The 11716-nt window shown below is 37.1% G+C and overlaps 3 protein-coding genes across 6 annotated transcripts; all 3 read left to right on the top strand.

The window, feature by feature from the left end:
* The first annotated feature begins 631 nt into the window (after nt 1-631).
* On the top strand, nt 632-3943 carry PYR4 (pyrimidin 4). Of its 4 annotated transcripts, none has more exons than XM_023672397.2 (9): nt 632-832; nt 913-990; nt 1260-1405; nt 1752-1933; nt 2046-2182; nt 2275-2440; nt 2604-2720; nt 3326-3486; nt 3578-3943. In XM_023672397.2, exons 2-9 carry the CDS (start codon nt 961-963, stop codon nt 3770-3772), a joined length of 1134 nt encoding a protein of 377 aa, XP_023528165.2. In that variant the 5' UTR covers nt 632-832; nt 913-960; the 3' UTR covers nt 3773-3943. The 4 variants fall into 4 exon arrangements, with proteins under 4 accessions (XP_023528165.2, XP_023528167.2, XP_086978506.1 ...); XM_023672399.2 differs by having other exon boundaries at nt 633-832; nt 913-941; XM_087122380.1 differs by lacking the exon at nt 913-990 and having other exon boundaries at nt 633-832; nt 1284-1405.
* Nucleotides 3944-4512: 569 nt separating this feature from the next.
* Nucleotides 4513-6522, top strand: LOC111791160 (vesicle transport v-SNARE 13). The gene is made up of 6 exons (XM_023672401.2): nt 4513-4667; nt 4780-4906; nt 5039-5097; nt 5178-5366; nt 5655-5825; nt 6244-6522. The coding sequence occupies exons 2-6, from the start codon at nt 4813-4815 to the stop codon at nt 6391-6393; spliced, it is 663 nt and encodes a 220-aa protein (XP_023528169.2). The 5' UTR covers nt 4513-4667; nt 4780-4812; the 3' UTR covers nt 6394-6522.
* A 773-nt stretch (nt 6523-7295) lies between these two features.
* On the top strand, nt 7296-11679 carry LOC111791155 (Disease resistance protein (TIR-NBS-LRR class) family). Its single transcript, XM_023672393.2, has 5 exons — nt 7296-8003; nt 8306-9407; nt 9486-9761; nt 9859-10773; nt 10881-11679. The coding sequence occupies exons 1-5, from the start codon at nt 7498-7500 to the stop codon at nt 11502-11504; spliced, it is 3423 nt and encodes a 1140-aa protein (XP_023528161.2). The 5' UTR covers nt 7296-7497; the 3' UTR covers nt 11505-11679.
* Nucleotides 11680-11716: the final 37 nt, after the last annotated feature.

Genomic DNA, 11716 nt, shown 5'->3' with positions numbered 1-11716 from the left:
ATAATTTATTATGTTATGGAAGGGAGTGAGTTAGGTCACCAACCTAGAGATAATAGTGATCAACAGGGACACGACAAAACAAAATGGGCAAATCAGAGAATATTGACAATTTTAATAACACATGACATGCCATACATGTGTTTTATTATTTTAAGTCCAAAAAAATATTTAATGAAAGAGACTAGAAGTTGATGTCCATTTTAACAATGGAAATTTTTTTTCCTCCTTAAATAAATAGGGTCGAGGTCGGAATTATATTTCCCGTCCCTATTCCACTCAATTTTCCCTCGACTATATTAAAAAAAAATAAATTAGTTAACTTTCAAACTCTAATTTTTAAATTAAAAATTATGTTATAAGCTTTATTTAATGGTAAAAAAAATTATTAGAGAAACTAATAATTTATTATGATTTTTTTTAATAAAGATTATATGGAAAAGTAAAAGCTTTACAATAATTAATTTTTTTTAAAAAAATAATAAACCATAAAAAATTATCAGATTCCCGCACAATTTAACTTTAAAAGTAAAATATGTTTAATTATCAGGGACTTGAAAAGACTAATGTAGTCATATACAAATGGGAAAGTTTAGGGCGATTTTCGTAATTTAGCAAAAGAAGTGATTCCAAAGCTCGTCTCTCTAAAACTTGTTTGGGCGGCGTTACCCAGCTACGAGCAGGGGAACTGGTGGCTCTCCAACTCCGGTGGATTCAACCCCTCACGGCAGCAGATCTGCAAGTGGCATGTGACCTACGAACAGCTCGTGCCACCCCCCAAGGCGCAACGACTCCCAGTTTATCTTCTCTGGCATACGAGCGACGGCGGCGCTAGGTAACCTACGCAAATAGATCAACGACGGGGGAACTAGATAATGCATCTGTTATTCTGATTTTATATTTTCATTTGAACAGAAGAAAAATCGTTTTAAAGAAGACTCAAGGTTGTCTCTGGATTTTACTATGACAAAGACTTTGGCCCTTCCGTTCCAAGTACATATGCGTTTATTATTGATAGAATCCATTCTATTTATGTTCAATTGGTACTCGGTACTTCATTTTGTTACCATCATTTGTTCTTCAATCAACATTAGTGATATCTTATTCGAGCATTATAGGATGTAATTTGAACATTATCGTGTTGTGTTATATTTTTATAGTTCCCTTAATCTGCTAGGAACTATATCAGTAACAATGAACTAAACTTGATTGAATTCAAATCTTTGCTTTCCATTCACTGATTGATACATTCTTTATGGTAGCCACTGAAATCACCTGTGCAAAAGTTTGAAGGACTCAAGTTCATAAGGTGTCAGGGGCCAAAAATGCAGCTCACACTTACTCAGCCTGATGATTGGCATCTTCATCTTCGTGATGGCGATCTTTTAAAAGCTGTTCTTCCTCACAGGTAAATTTATCATGTCTATTCTAAATGATTCTATTTTAACGTTCATTCATGGCTTTGATACTGTGAGATCCCCCGTCGGTTGAGGTGGGGAACGAAACACTCTTTATAAGTTAAAAACGTTGAGGGGAATCCCAAAAGGGAAAGACCAAAGAGGACAATATCTGCGGGTGGTGGGCTTGGGTTGTTAAGATACCATATTACATAAACGAGTTTTCTTCTAAAGCTAATTGATAATGAGATGATTAACACATGTATCTTATATAAGATTATGAGTTTTCTTCATCTTTCCTATGTGGGATCTTTTAACATTTTCAGATCATTCTTGTACTGAACTATTAATGTGCAGTGCTAGTAACTTTGGAAGGGCTATTGTGATGCCAAATTTGAAGCCACCCATCACTACCACAGCTGCTGCTGTGGCTTATCGAGATTCTATCTTGGAAGCATTACCGTCCAATAGCAACTTCACTCCTCTTATGACCCTTTATTTGACAGAAACAATGAGCCCCAACGAGATCAAGCTTGCCAGTAAGTCTTAGCTTCCAACATTAATTCTTGGAAGATATTTTCCCTTGAACTTCATATTTAGTGATTCTCTGTGGTTATATTCTATTTTTTAAACATGATGATGCATTGGCAGGAAGAAGTGGGGCTGTTTATGCTGTAAAATTGTATCCTGCTGGTGCTACAACCAATTCCCAAGACGGTGTAACAGATCTTTTCGGAAAGTGTCTGCCCGTCCTCGAGGAGATGGTTGAACATGATATGCCTCTGTTGGTACTTTTTCTGATAGAACACTTTATTTCTCCAATATATAGAGAATCAGTCCTCGGGTTTTCCTTTTAATTTAGAAAGAACAATCTTTGTAGGTTCATGGCGAGGTAACAAATCCTGATGTCGACGTGTTTGATCGTGAGAAGGTCTTCATTGAAACTGTGTTGAAACCTCTGATTGAGAGGCTTCCAAAACTGAAGGTGGTGATGGAGCATATCACTACTGCAGATGCTGCTAAGTTTGTTCAGTCTTGCGAAAATGGTATACATCATTATTTTCGTTGAAGTGTTTTGGTTAGTTATCGCTCTTTTATTCCGTTCTTCAACAGTGGTATCACTGCTCTTTTATTCCGTTCTTCAACAGTGGTATCACTTTTCGTTATAACGTAGAATTACTAGTTTATGAGTTTTAAAATACTTCACAGGACTTTTAGCAGCAACAGTCACTCCACAACATCTTCTTCTCAACAGGAATTCTCTGTTTCAAGGAGGATTGCAGCCACATAATTACTGTCTTCCAGTACTCAAGAGAGAGACTCACAGTATGTTCCAACTAAATTTTGTGCTGATTCTTTATATTTTGGTCTTCTTGTTTGTCTGTGTCAATAGCGTTCGTGAAAAATAATCTGTAATGGCTTAGGCTCACCGCTAGGAGATGTTGCCCTCTTTGGGCTTTCTCTTTTGGGCTTTCCCTTAAGATTTTTAAAACGCGTCTGCTAGGAAAAGGTTTCCACACCCTTATAAATGGTGTTTCGTTCTCCTTCCCAACCAATGTGGAATATCACATAATCTCCTAACAATTATCAGATATTCCTATTGAAGTGGGAAGCTTTTTGGAGGTTAGAATGGATTAATCTCAACAGACGCTGGCTTTTGACTTTTTGTAATTGATCTTAGAATCACCATAGTTGATCTAGTGATCAATAAGGCTTTGAGCGAATGGGTTCAAGTGATAGTAGCAAGCCACCAAAGATTTAATACCTTACGAGTTTCCTTGCATAGAAGGGGCTTGATAGTTATCTTGAGACGATGATATTCAAGATGTGTATTAGCTGACCCAGATACTCACGAATATAAATTATTGGCGACTTCTCACTATGAAAATCGAGAATCTCCCCTAAATGAAAGCTCTCGTCCTCTCATATAGGGCAGGCAATCGTGTCAGCTGTGACCAGTGGGAGCAAAAAGTTTTTCCTTGGAACGGATAGCGCTCCACACGATCGACGAAGGAAAGAATGTGCTTGTGGTTGTGCTGGTATATACAGTGCCCCTATTGCCTTATCATTATACGCAAAGGTGTTTGAAGAGGTATACTCTTCATCCTCATATGCTAATAATTTGTTCACGCCTTCATTTTTATCAAATCATCACTCTTTTTGTTCCCTTTTTCTGTGCCAAGGCGTGTGCTCTTGACAAATTAGAAGCTTTTACAAGTTTCAATGGACCAGACTTCTATGGGCTCCCCAGAAACACCTCAAAAATTACACTGCAAAAAGCTCCATGGAAGGTTCCCGAGTCATTTTCTTTCCCCTTTGGGGACATTGTTCCAATGTTTGCAGGTGAGACACTTGAGTGGCAGCCATGCATCAACTAAGACTAACAAGTTCCACTATTGCTCACACAATATAACACCACATTCTAGACATCCTCCTTTCTCTGATCATCTAGACCCATCTTGATTTCCCATGATATCAACTTTTTTGGATCTTTGATATTGTTGGTTTGCTAATAAAATTCCCAAATTTTGTTTTTGGGACTTCATTAACTCGCATATGAACGATTTTGTTTTAAGTTTCGTTTGTATTAATGTTTTTTTTAGTTTAACATGCGAGAGTGAAAAGATTCAAACTTCTAATATATGAGATAGGGATTAAACTGGTCTTCTATTACCGTAGAACGCAAATAGAATTTGTTATTTATGTTATTATATCAAATATATTAACAAAATTTTTGTTTTTCTTTTTTCTTTCTTTAAAATATCTCGTGCTTAATATAAAAATATTTTATTTGCTTGACCGAAAACTCTAACGGTAAATTTTCAATTATTTACATAGATACTTAAATTTTCAATTATTTACATAGATACTATGTTCGGGAACAGAAAATATCAATAGAATATTTTTTAACATTTAAGAAATCTATTAAATACAAATTATTTTTAAAAATTATCATGAAAATCGATATTGTTTACATCTAATTTTAAATAATTTTAATTTTTATATGAAAACAAACAATGAAATTTACTGGAAATGGGTAGGAAATGAACTCAGTCAAAAGACCTATAAGTTCATACCATTATTTCTTATTTCTATAAAGTTTTATAAATATTAATTTCTCCCTAATTTAATTATTTCTTTTTCGAAGTCAAGTTCAACACACGCTTGCTTCTCTTTTGCTCATTCTGCCACCGCCACCGCCACCGCCACCGGCTTGCTTCTCTGTTGATCTCTGCAACATTTTCCAACCTTTCCGATCCTCATCGATAACAGGTTTGTTCACTTGGTTATGTGCAGAGAAAATGAAGCTTTTTCAGCTTTATCGAATTTAGTTTGCCTTCTTCGTCTATCGACTGCATTCTAAGAGAATAATTCACCTCAACAGCTGCACTGAGGGATTCTCAATACTCCGGACACCATGAGCGAGGTATTCGAAGGCTACGAGCGTCAATATTGCGAGCTTTCTGCCAATCTTTTCAGAAAATGCACCTCCGCCAGTGCCCTAGACGGAGGTATCACGATCTAATTCTTCTTTTCTGAGTGTCCATGTTCGTTTTGAATATTGCGATTTTTGTGGATTTATTACTGCGATTGCGCAACTTTTGGAGCTTGATTTTTTTTTCTTCTTCTTCGTAATTCTGTAGAGCAGAAGAAGCAAACGCTTTCTGAGATAACGGGTGGTATTGATGAAGCCGAATCTCTGGTATTTGTACATGTTTCTGGTACTAATTGAATTGGCTTGTTACACTAAATTATTGGATTGACATAAATCTTATTCTTTAGATTCGGAAAATGAATCTCGACGCGAGGACTTTGCAGCCGAGTGTGAAGGCTAATCTTCTTGCTAAGCTAAGGGAATATAAATCAGATTTGAACAATCTGAAAAGAGAAGTAAAACGAATTACATTTGGCAACTTAAATGCAACTGCACGCAATGAGTTGCTGGAATCTGGATTGGCTGATACCATCGCGGTATGGATATATTTAGTTGCTTGTACTCTTGCAAATTGTTATCTTATGCAGGGACGTGATGAACCCTACTTCTTCCTTGAAAATGCATATGTACTCTTCTTCTCGCTTCCATGGAAGATTCTAAATTTAAGCTACTTTTTGTTGGGGTGATGGAGTTCAATAAACCATTAACAGCATAAGCTTCTGATCATCGTTGAAACTAATTTATAATATTTACACTTCTGATCATTGCTCCTTTAAATTTATGGAACACTTTTGTAATACTGAGGATGAAAACATGTTCTTTAGGTCTCAGCTGATCAAAGAACTAGACTAATGAGCACAACAGAGAGATTAGGCAAGTCGAGCGACCGGATTAAGGATAGTCAAAGAACTATGCTTGAAACTGAAGACCTTGGAGTCTCAATCCTAGAAGATTTGCATTCACAGAGACAACCTCTTTTGCGTGCCCATGACACGGTAATCCTTCTCCCACCCTACAAAACATTGACTGCTTTCAGCATTTCATTAAACTCAAAAACTTTTTTTGACTGAAAATATAGATTAGTATCAAGTTGTGATTGTAGCTGCCCAAGGCACACCGCTAGCAAGTATTGTCCTCTTTAGGCTTTCCCTTTCGGGCTTTCCCTCATGGTTTTTAAAACGCGTTTGTTAGGGAGAGGTTTCCACACACTTATAAAAAATGTTTCGTTCTCCTCTTCAACCGATGTGGGATCTCACAGCTATTTTATCACAAATCATTAGTTTGACTGGAAAGATATGGCATCGTTCGGTTGCAAATCTTTAGTTTGTTTTTCTTATTGAGATTAGAGGACCAAAATGAAGTGAACATGATCATGTAATTGCTTCTTCTTTTTTAATCTTCCTCTGTTTGCAGCTTCATGGTGTGGATGATAACATAGGCAGAAGCAAAAGAATTTTAACCAATATGTCAAGGAGGATGAACAAAAATAAGTGGACAATTGCCTGCATAGGTACTGTTCTTGTTATTGCCATCATTGTGATATTGTACTTCAAACTTAAATAGGTAAAGACACCCTCTTTTTGGGTGTGAGCTTGCTGTTGGGAGATTAGTTGATGGTCTTTTTTAACTCACTTCTTCCTCAACTGTTACCTGTTCTCTGGAATGTATAAAGAATGCTCTTGGGTTTTGTCATGGATAGTTTTTATCCTTGTAAACAATAGAATACAGTATGAGAATTTTGGGAGAACTCAGTACACCAAAGCAACCAAAGTCGAACTCTTTTTATAGTACTTATAGTCATCACTTGATTGTTTGATGTTTGAGGTATAAGATATAATTACAGGAGTAAAATATAACTTTGGCTTAATTATAATTACGAATAACTAGTGTATGATTAACTTGTATATAGTAATTATATTCATGGAAACTACTTGTTCTACCGTGCATGAGAGTAGTTAAATGCAGGTACACAACTTGGTCTACCGTTGCATATGAATTGTTATATTCATGGAGATAACTTGGTCTATAGTATAAACTTTAGCGGTGAAAATGTTTATTTTATTTAATAAGTTAAATCCTCGTTGAAATTTGAATGACATTCAAATAGATTGAAATTATACGGATTAAGATTCTGTTTAGGGTTTTAGGGTTTAGAGTTTAGTGTTTAGGGTTTTATTTAATGTTCGTGGTTTCAAGGTATATACATTATATTACCAAGGTTCATCCAAAATTGAACCCCTGTTTTACGTATCCCAAATCCTTTTTGGGCCACTGAAAATGTGGGGCCCATAAAAGTTTGACATTCGAATTTTGGGCCACGAAAATGTGGGGCCCATAGAAGTTTGACCCATGCAGAAGAATGGGGCCCATAAAAATTTGGCCCATGCAGAATTCTTGTTTAGATATATATATATATATATATATATATATATATAAATAAATGAAGGGAATATATTGATTCCAATTAGTCTCTAATTTCTAAAAAGTAAAGGGAACCGAAGAATGAGTTGACTTCAAATTTTAAAATGAAATAATAAAAATGAAAAGGAACGTGGGCGAGACGGCAGTAGTAGTGGTTCCACTGCAGGGACGACGACTCATAAAAAAGGTTGACTTAGGAATGCATAAGATGCGGTTCAGAGCTGTGTTCCCATCTCAGCTTCGACTATGGAAGCAGCCATGGCCGATGACCCTCTCCGAGCTCAACACGGCGGTTGGATATACGATGTTTTTCTAAGTTTTAGAGGCGAAGACACTCGCAAGAACTTTACAGATCATCTCTACTACGCATTGATCGATGCTGGTCTCAACGTCTTCCGAGACGATCCAGAGCTCCAACAAGGCGAAGACATAACCTCGGAGCTCGAACGAGCAATCCAGGGATCGAAGGTCGCTGTTATTGTTTTCTCACAAAACTACGCAGATTCGCGATGGTGCTTGGAAGAGCTCGTGAAGATCATGGAATGTAGAAGAACTTTGAGGCAATTGGTTTTGCCGATATTCTACGATGTTGATCCATCTACTGTGAGGAAGCAAACGGGCGGATTTGAAGAGGCGTTTCTTCGACATGAACAGCGTTTCTTCACGGACATTGATCGAGTTCTTAGGTGGAGAATGGCTCTCTCTGAAGCTGCAAATTTATCTGGTTGGGATTTGAGAAACATCGCCGATGGGTATCTATTTCCTACTCCCTAATGTTCTTGTGCTTTAACATGTTTTAATTCATTCTCTCAACTGATTGGACTTTAGAATCACTAATTTGAGTAGAAATTTTGTGTTTTCGAACTTTATTCTCTTCTAAATCTATATGAATCCACTGATTATCCCAAACAAATTAGTAACAGAAACGTATATTTAGCCCACAATTCATAGCAGCCAACATGTTTGAGAAAAGTCCAGAATGAAGATAGTGAAAATTTGCTAGTAAGAGTTTGATGTCCTAAGTTTTTGAGTAACTCTGAACCCTTCATGGCAGACATGAGGCCAAATTCATAAGGTTGATCGTTGAGAAGATATCAAGGGAGCTCAACAGCACATACTTATTCATAGCTCTTTATCCAGTGGGAATTGAATCAAGAGTGAAAGTTGTGGCATCACATTTAGATATTGGATCAAATGGTGTTCGTTTTGTAGGAATTTTGGGGATGGGAGGAATGGGCAAAACCACCATTGCAAAAGCACTTTACAATCAACTTTATCACAACTTCGAAGCCAAATGTTTCCTTGCCAATATCAAAGACATCTCCAAGCAACCCAATGGTCAAATTCGCTTACAAGAACAACTCCTCTCTTCACTCACAAAATCCACCAAGATTAAGTTGGAAAATGTCGACCGAGGAATTGTCGTGTTACAAGAAAGACTTCGTAGGAAAAAAGTGCTTTTGATATTAGATGATGTAGATGAAATAGGACAGTTAAATGCCATAGCGAGAAGTCGTGAATGGTTCGGTTCGGGAAGTAGAATTGTTCTAACAACTCGAGATCAACATTTGCTAAATCAACTCGAAGTAGACGGAATTTGCTCTGTTGATGAAATGGATGACACTGAAGCTCTCGAGCTCTTTAGTTGGCATGCCTTTCGCAATAGTTATCCTTCGGAAACCTTTCATGAACTGTCAAAACGTGTTGTGAATTATTCAGGAGGATTGCCATTGGCTCTTGAAGTGTTAGGCTCTTTCCTTTTTGGTAGAAGCAGAGCTGAATGGGAAGATACATTGAACAAACTGAAGAAAATTCCAGACGATCAAATTCAAAGAAAGCTTAGAATCAGCTTTGATGGGCTTAATGATCACACATACAAAGATATATTTCTTGATGTTTCATGTTTCTTTATTGGAGTGGACAAAAACTATGTTGAACAAGTGTTAGATGGCTGTGGATTCTTTCCAAAAATTGGTATTAGTGTTCTTCTTCAGAGATGCCTTTTAACAATTGGCGACAAAAACAAGTTAATGATGCATGATTTGCTAAGAGATATGGGGAGAGAAATTGTTCGTGAAAAGTTCCCAAAAGAGCCTGAAAGACATAGCAGACTTGTTCTTCATGAGGAAGTTCTTTCTGTACTTTCAAGACATAAGGTAAAAGAAACTCTTTGATGAATTCTCCTTTTGTTAAGCTTTTTCTGGGTACTCACATGGAAATTTTGAATCATGTAGGGAACTTATGCCATTGAAGGGCTAAGTTTGAAGCTGCCAAGATTTAGCAAGGAAAAGCTGAGCTCAAAAGCGTTTAATGAAATGCAGAATTTAAGGTTACTTCAACTTAACTTTGTCAACTTAACTGGAGATTTCAAGCATATTTCTCAGGAGATAAGGTGGCTCTGTTGGCATGGATTTCCTTTGAAGTTCTTACCTAAAGACTTTCATATGGAGAAATTGGTTGCTGTGGACTTGAGATATAGCCAAATCCGATTCTTTTGGAAGGAGTCTAAGGTACACACACACCCCTTTTTTAGTCCGTGCACCATACGCAACTCGTTCTATTTTAATCTATGAACTCTGATGTTTCTTCCTCGCTCTTTGTAAACAGTTTCTGAAGAACTTGAAATTTCTTAATCTTAGCCATTCTCATTACCTAACGTATACTCCGGATTTCTCGAAACTCCCCAATCTGGAGACACTAAAACTCAAAGATTGCAAGAGTTTGGTTGAGTTGCACCCTACCATTGGAGAACTGAAGGCACTCATTTTAATAAACTTGAAGGACTGCAAATGCCTCAAGTCTCTCCCAAAGGGTTTCTCCATGTTAAAATCTCTGGAAACTTTGATTCTTTCAGGTTGTTCAAAGCTCAGTACTTTGCCAGAGGATTTAGGAGAAATGGTATCATTAATAACTCTAACAGCTGATGATACAGCCATTCAACGAATTCCTTCCACTATTGTGAAGCTGAAAAACCTTAAATATCTATCTCTATGTGGGTGTAAAGGGCCTCCATCCAAATCATTCCCTTCAGCCTTTTGGTCTTGGATTTCACCAACCAAATATCCAAACTCAATTCTGCTCCCTTCTTCCTTACAAGGCTTAAACGCCTTAAGAACACTACGCCTAAACAACTGCAACTTGTCAAACAACACAATTCCAAAAGACATAGGGAGTTTGATTTCTTTGAGAGAATTGGATTTGAGAGACAATTCATTCCATAGCTTACCATCAAGCATTAGTGGCCTTCTGAAACTCGAGACTCTTATGTTGGATCATTGCACTGAGCTTCAATGTATCCCAGATTTACCGCCACATTTGAATTCATTGTATGCATCAAACTGCATTTCATTAGAAAGGGCACCAGATTTGTCGAATGTCAAGCGTATGGTAGCTTTGTCTGTGAGTAATTGCCCCAAACTTATGGATATCCCTGGCTTGGAAATGTTGTTGGACTCTATTAGAGTCATTCACATGGAAGGATGTAGCAACATCTCCAACTCCTTCAAGGAAAACATTCTACTGGTACTCTCTCTATCCTTATCTCGCACAATTCGATAATCATTTGGTTTTTGAAAACGATACTCAAAATTCAAGCGAAGTTTTGAAAAACTTGTTGTTTTGAATATAAGGGATGGACAGTTAGTGGATTTGGAGGAGTTTGTGTTCCAGGCAAGGAAATTCCAGATTGGTTTGCATACAAAGATGAGGGTCACTCAGTGTTCTTTGATTTGCCTCAGTTTACTGATTGCAATTTAGAAGGCTTCATTGTGTGCATAGTTTACTCTTCTTGTTTTGACAACGCAGTGTCATCAGACCTTCCAAGTTTATCAGTCATAAATTACACAAAGGGTGTCATTACAACCAACAAACCTCTTACCAATGATGTAGTAATGTCAACTGAAGATCACTTGTGGCAAGGCCATTTATCAAACAAAACCTTCAAGATGGAATCTGGCGATGAAGTCGAGATCATCATTGATTTTGGAGCTGAAATCACTGTGAAGAAGATCGGCATCTCGCTGGTGTTCGACAAGTATGTGGAAAGAAAAATGTTGGAGTTTGGATCGACCTCAAATGACGATGTTGCTGTCGTTAATAACCGAGACGGAGATGTTAATGAAAATGAAGGAGTCGGGATTAAGAGAGGTTGTGACCATGATGATGAAGGACCGAGTGATTCGTACCAGCTGCCCAAAAGGTTGAAGTATGAAAATAACTCAGATGGGGATCAGAGGGAAAATGAAAGGCTTTGATATTGAAATCATATTAGTCATTCTTGTGCTTTGTTTTAGACCACGAGGTCAAAGATGCATATACACATATATAATACATATCGTGAGAGCAGAACTACGTGTATCTATCGTAATTTTTTTATTAGTCAAAACTACTTTTTTTTTTTTTCACCAATATCGACGATTAGTTCATCAACAAAAAATTGTATCAACTTGCAGTGGTGCCTCATGAG

This window comes from Cucurbita pepo, chromosome 3 (genome assembly GCF_057944985.1).
Source record: "Cucurbita pepo subsp. pepo isolate OVF chromosome 3, ASM5794498v1, whole genome shotgun sequence".
Taxonomy (NCBI): Eukaryota; Viridiplantae; Streptophyta; class Magnoliopsida; order Cucurbitales; family Cucurbitaceae; genus Cucurbita; species Cucurbita pepo.
Note: the sequence above shows the minus strand (reverse complement) of the source record. Positions and strands in the feature narration are given on the sequence as shown.

Excerpts from the sequence above, each read along its gene's own strand:
- LOC111791160 (XM_023672401.2), top strand. The coding sequence starts at position 4,813 with ATGAGCGAGGTATTCGAAGGCTACGAGCGTCAATATTGCGAGCTTTCT. Across the intron at positions 4,907-5,038 it reads CGCCAGTGCCCTAGACGGAG|AGCAGAAGAAGCAAACGCTT; the intron begins GTATCACGATCT and ends GTAATTCTGTAG. Across the intron at positions 5,826-6,243 it reads TTTTGCGTGCCCATGACACG|CTTCATGGTGTGGATGATAA; the intron begins GTAATCCTTCTC and ends CTCTGTTTGCAG.
- LOC111791155 (XM_023672393.2), top strand. The coding sequence starts at position 7,498 with ATGGAAGCAGCCATGGCCGATGACCCTCTCCGAGCTCAACACGGCGGT. Across the intron at positions 8,004-8,305 it reads TTGAGAAACATCGCCGATGG|ACATGAGGCCAAATTCATAA; the intron begins GTATCTATTTCC and ends CCTTCATGGCAG. Across the intron at positions 9,762-9,858 it reads TCTTTTGGAAGGAGTCTAAG|TTTCTGAAGAACTTGAAATT; the intron begins GTACACACACAC and ends CTTTGTAAACAG.
- PYR4 (XM_023672397.2), top strand. The coding sequence starts at position 961 with ATGACAAAGACTTTGGCCCTTCCGTTCCAA. Across the intron at positions 1,406-1,751 it reads AAAGCTGTTCTTCCTCACAG|TGCTAGTAACTTTGGAAGGG; the intron begins GTAAATTTATCA and ends ATTAATGTGCAG. Across the intron at positions 3,487-3,577 it reads ACGCAAAGGTGTTTGAAGAG|GCGTGTGCTCTTGACAAATT; the intron begins GTATACTCTTCA and ends TTCTGTGCCAAG.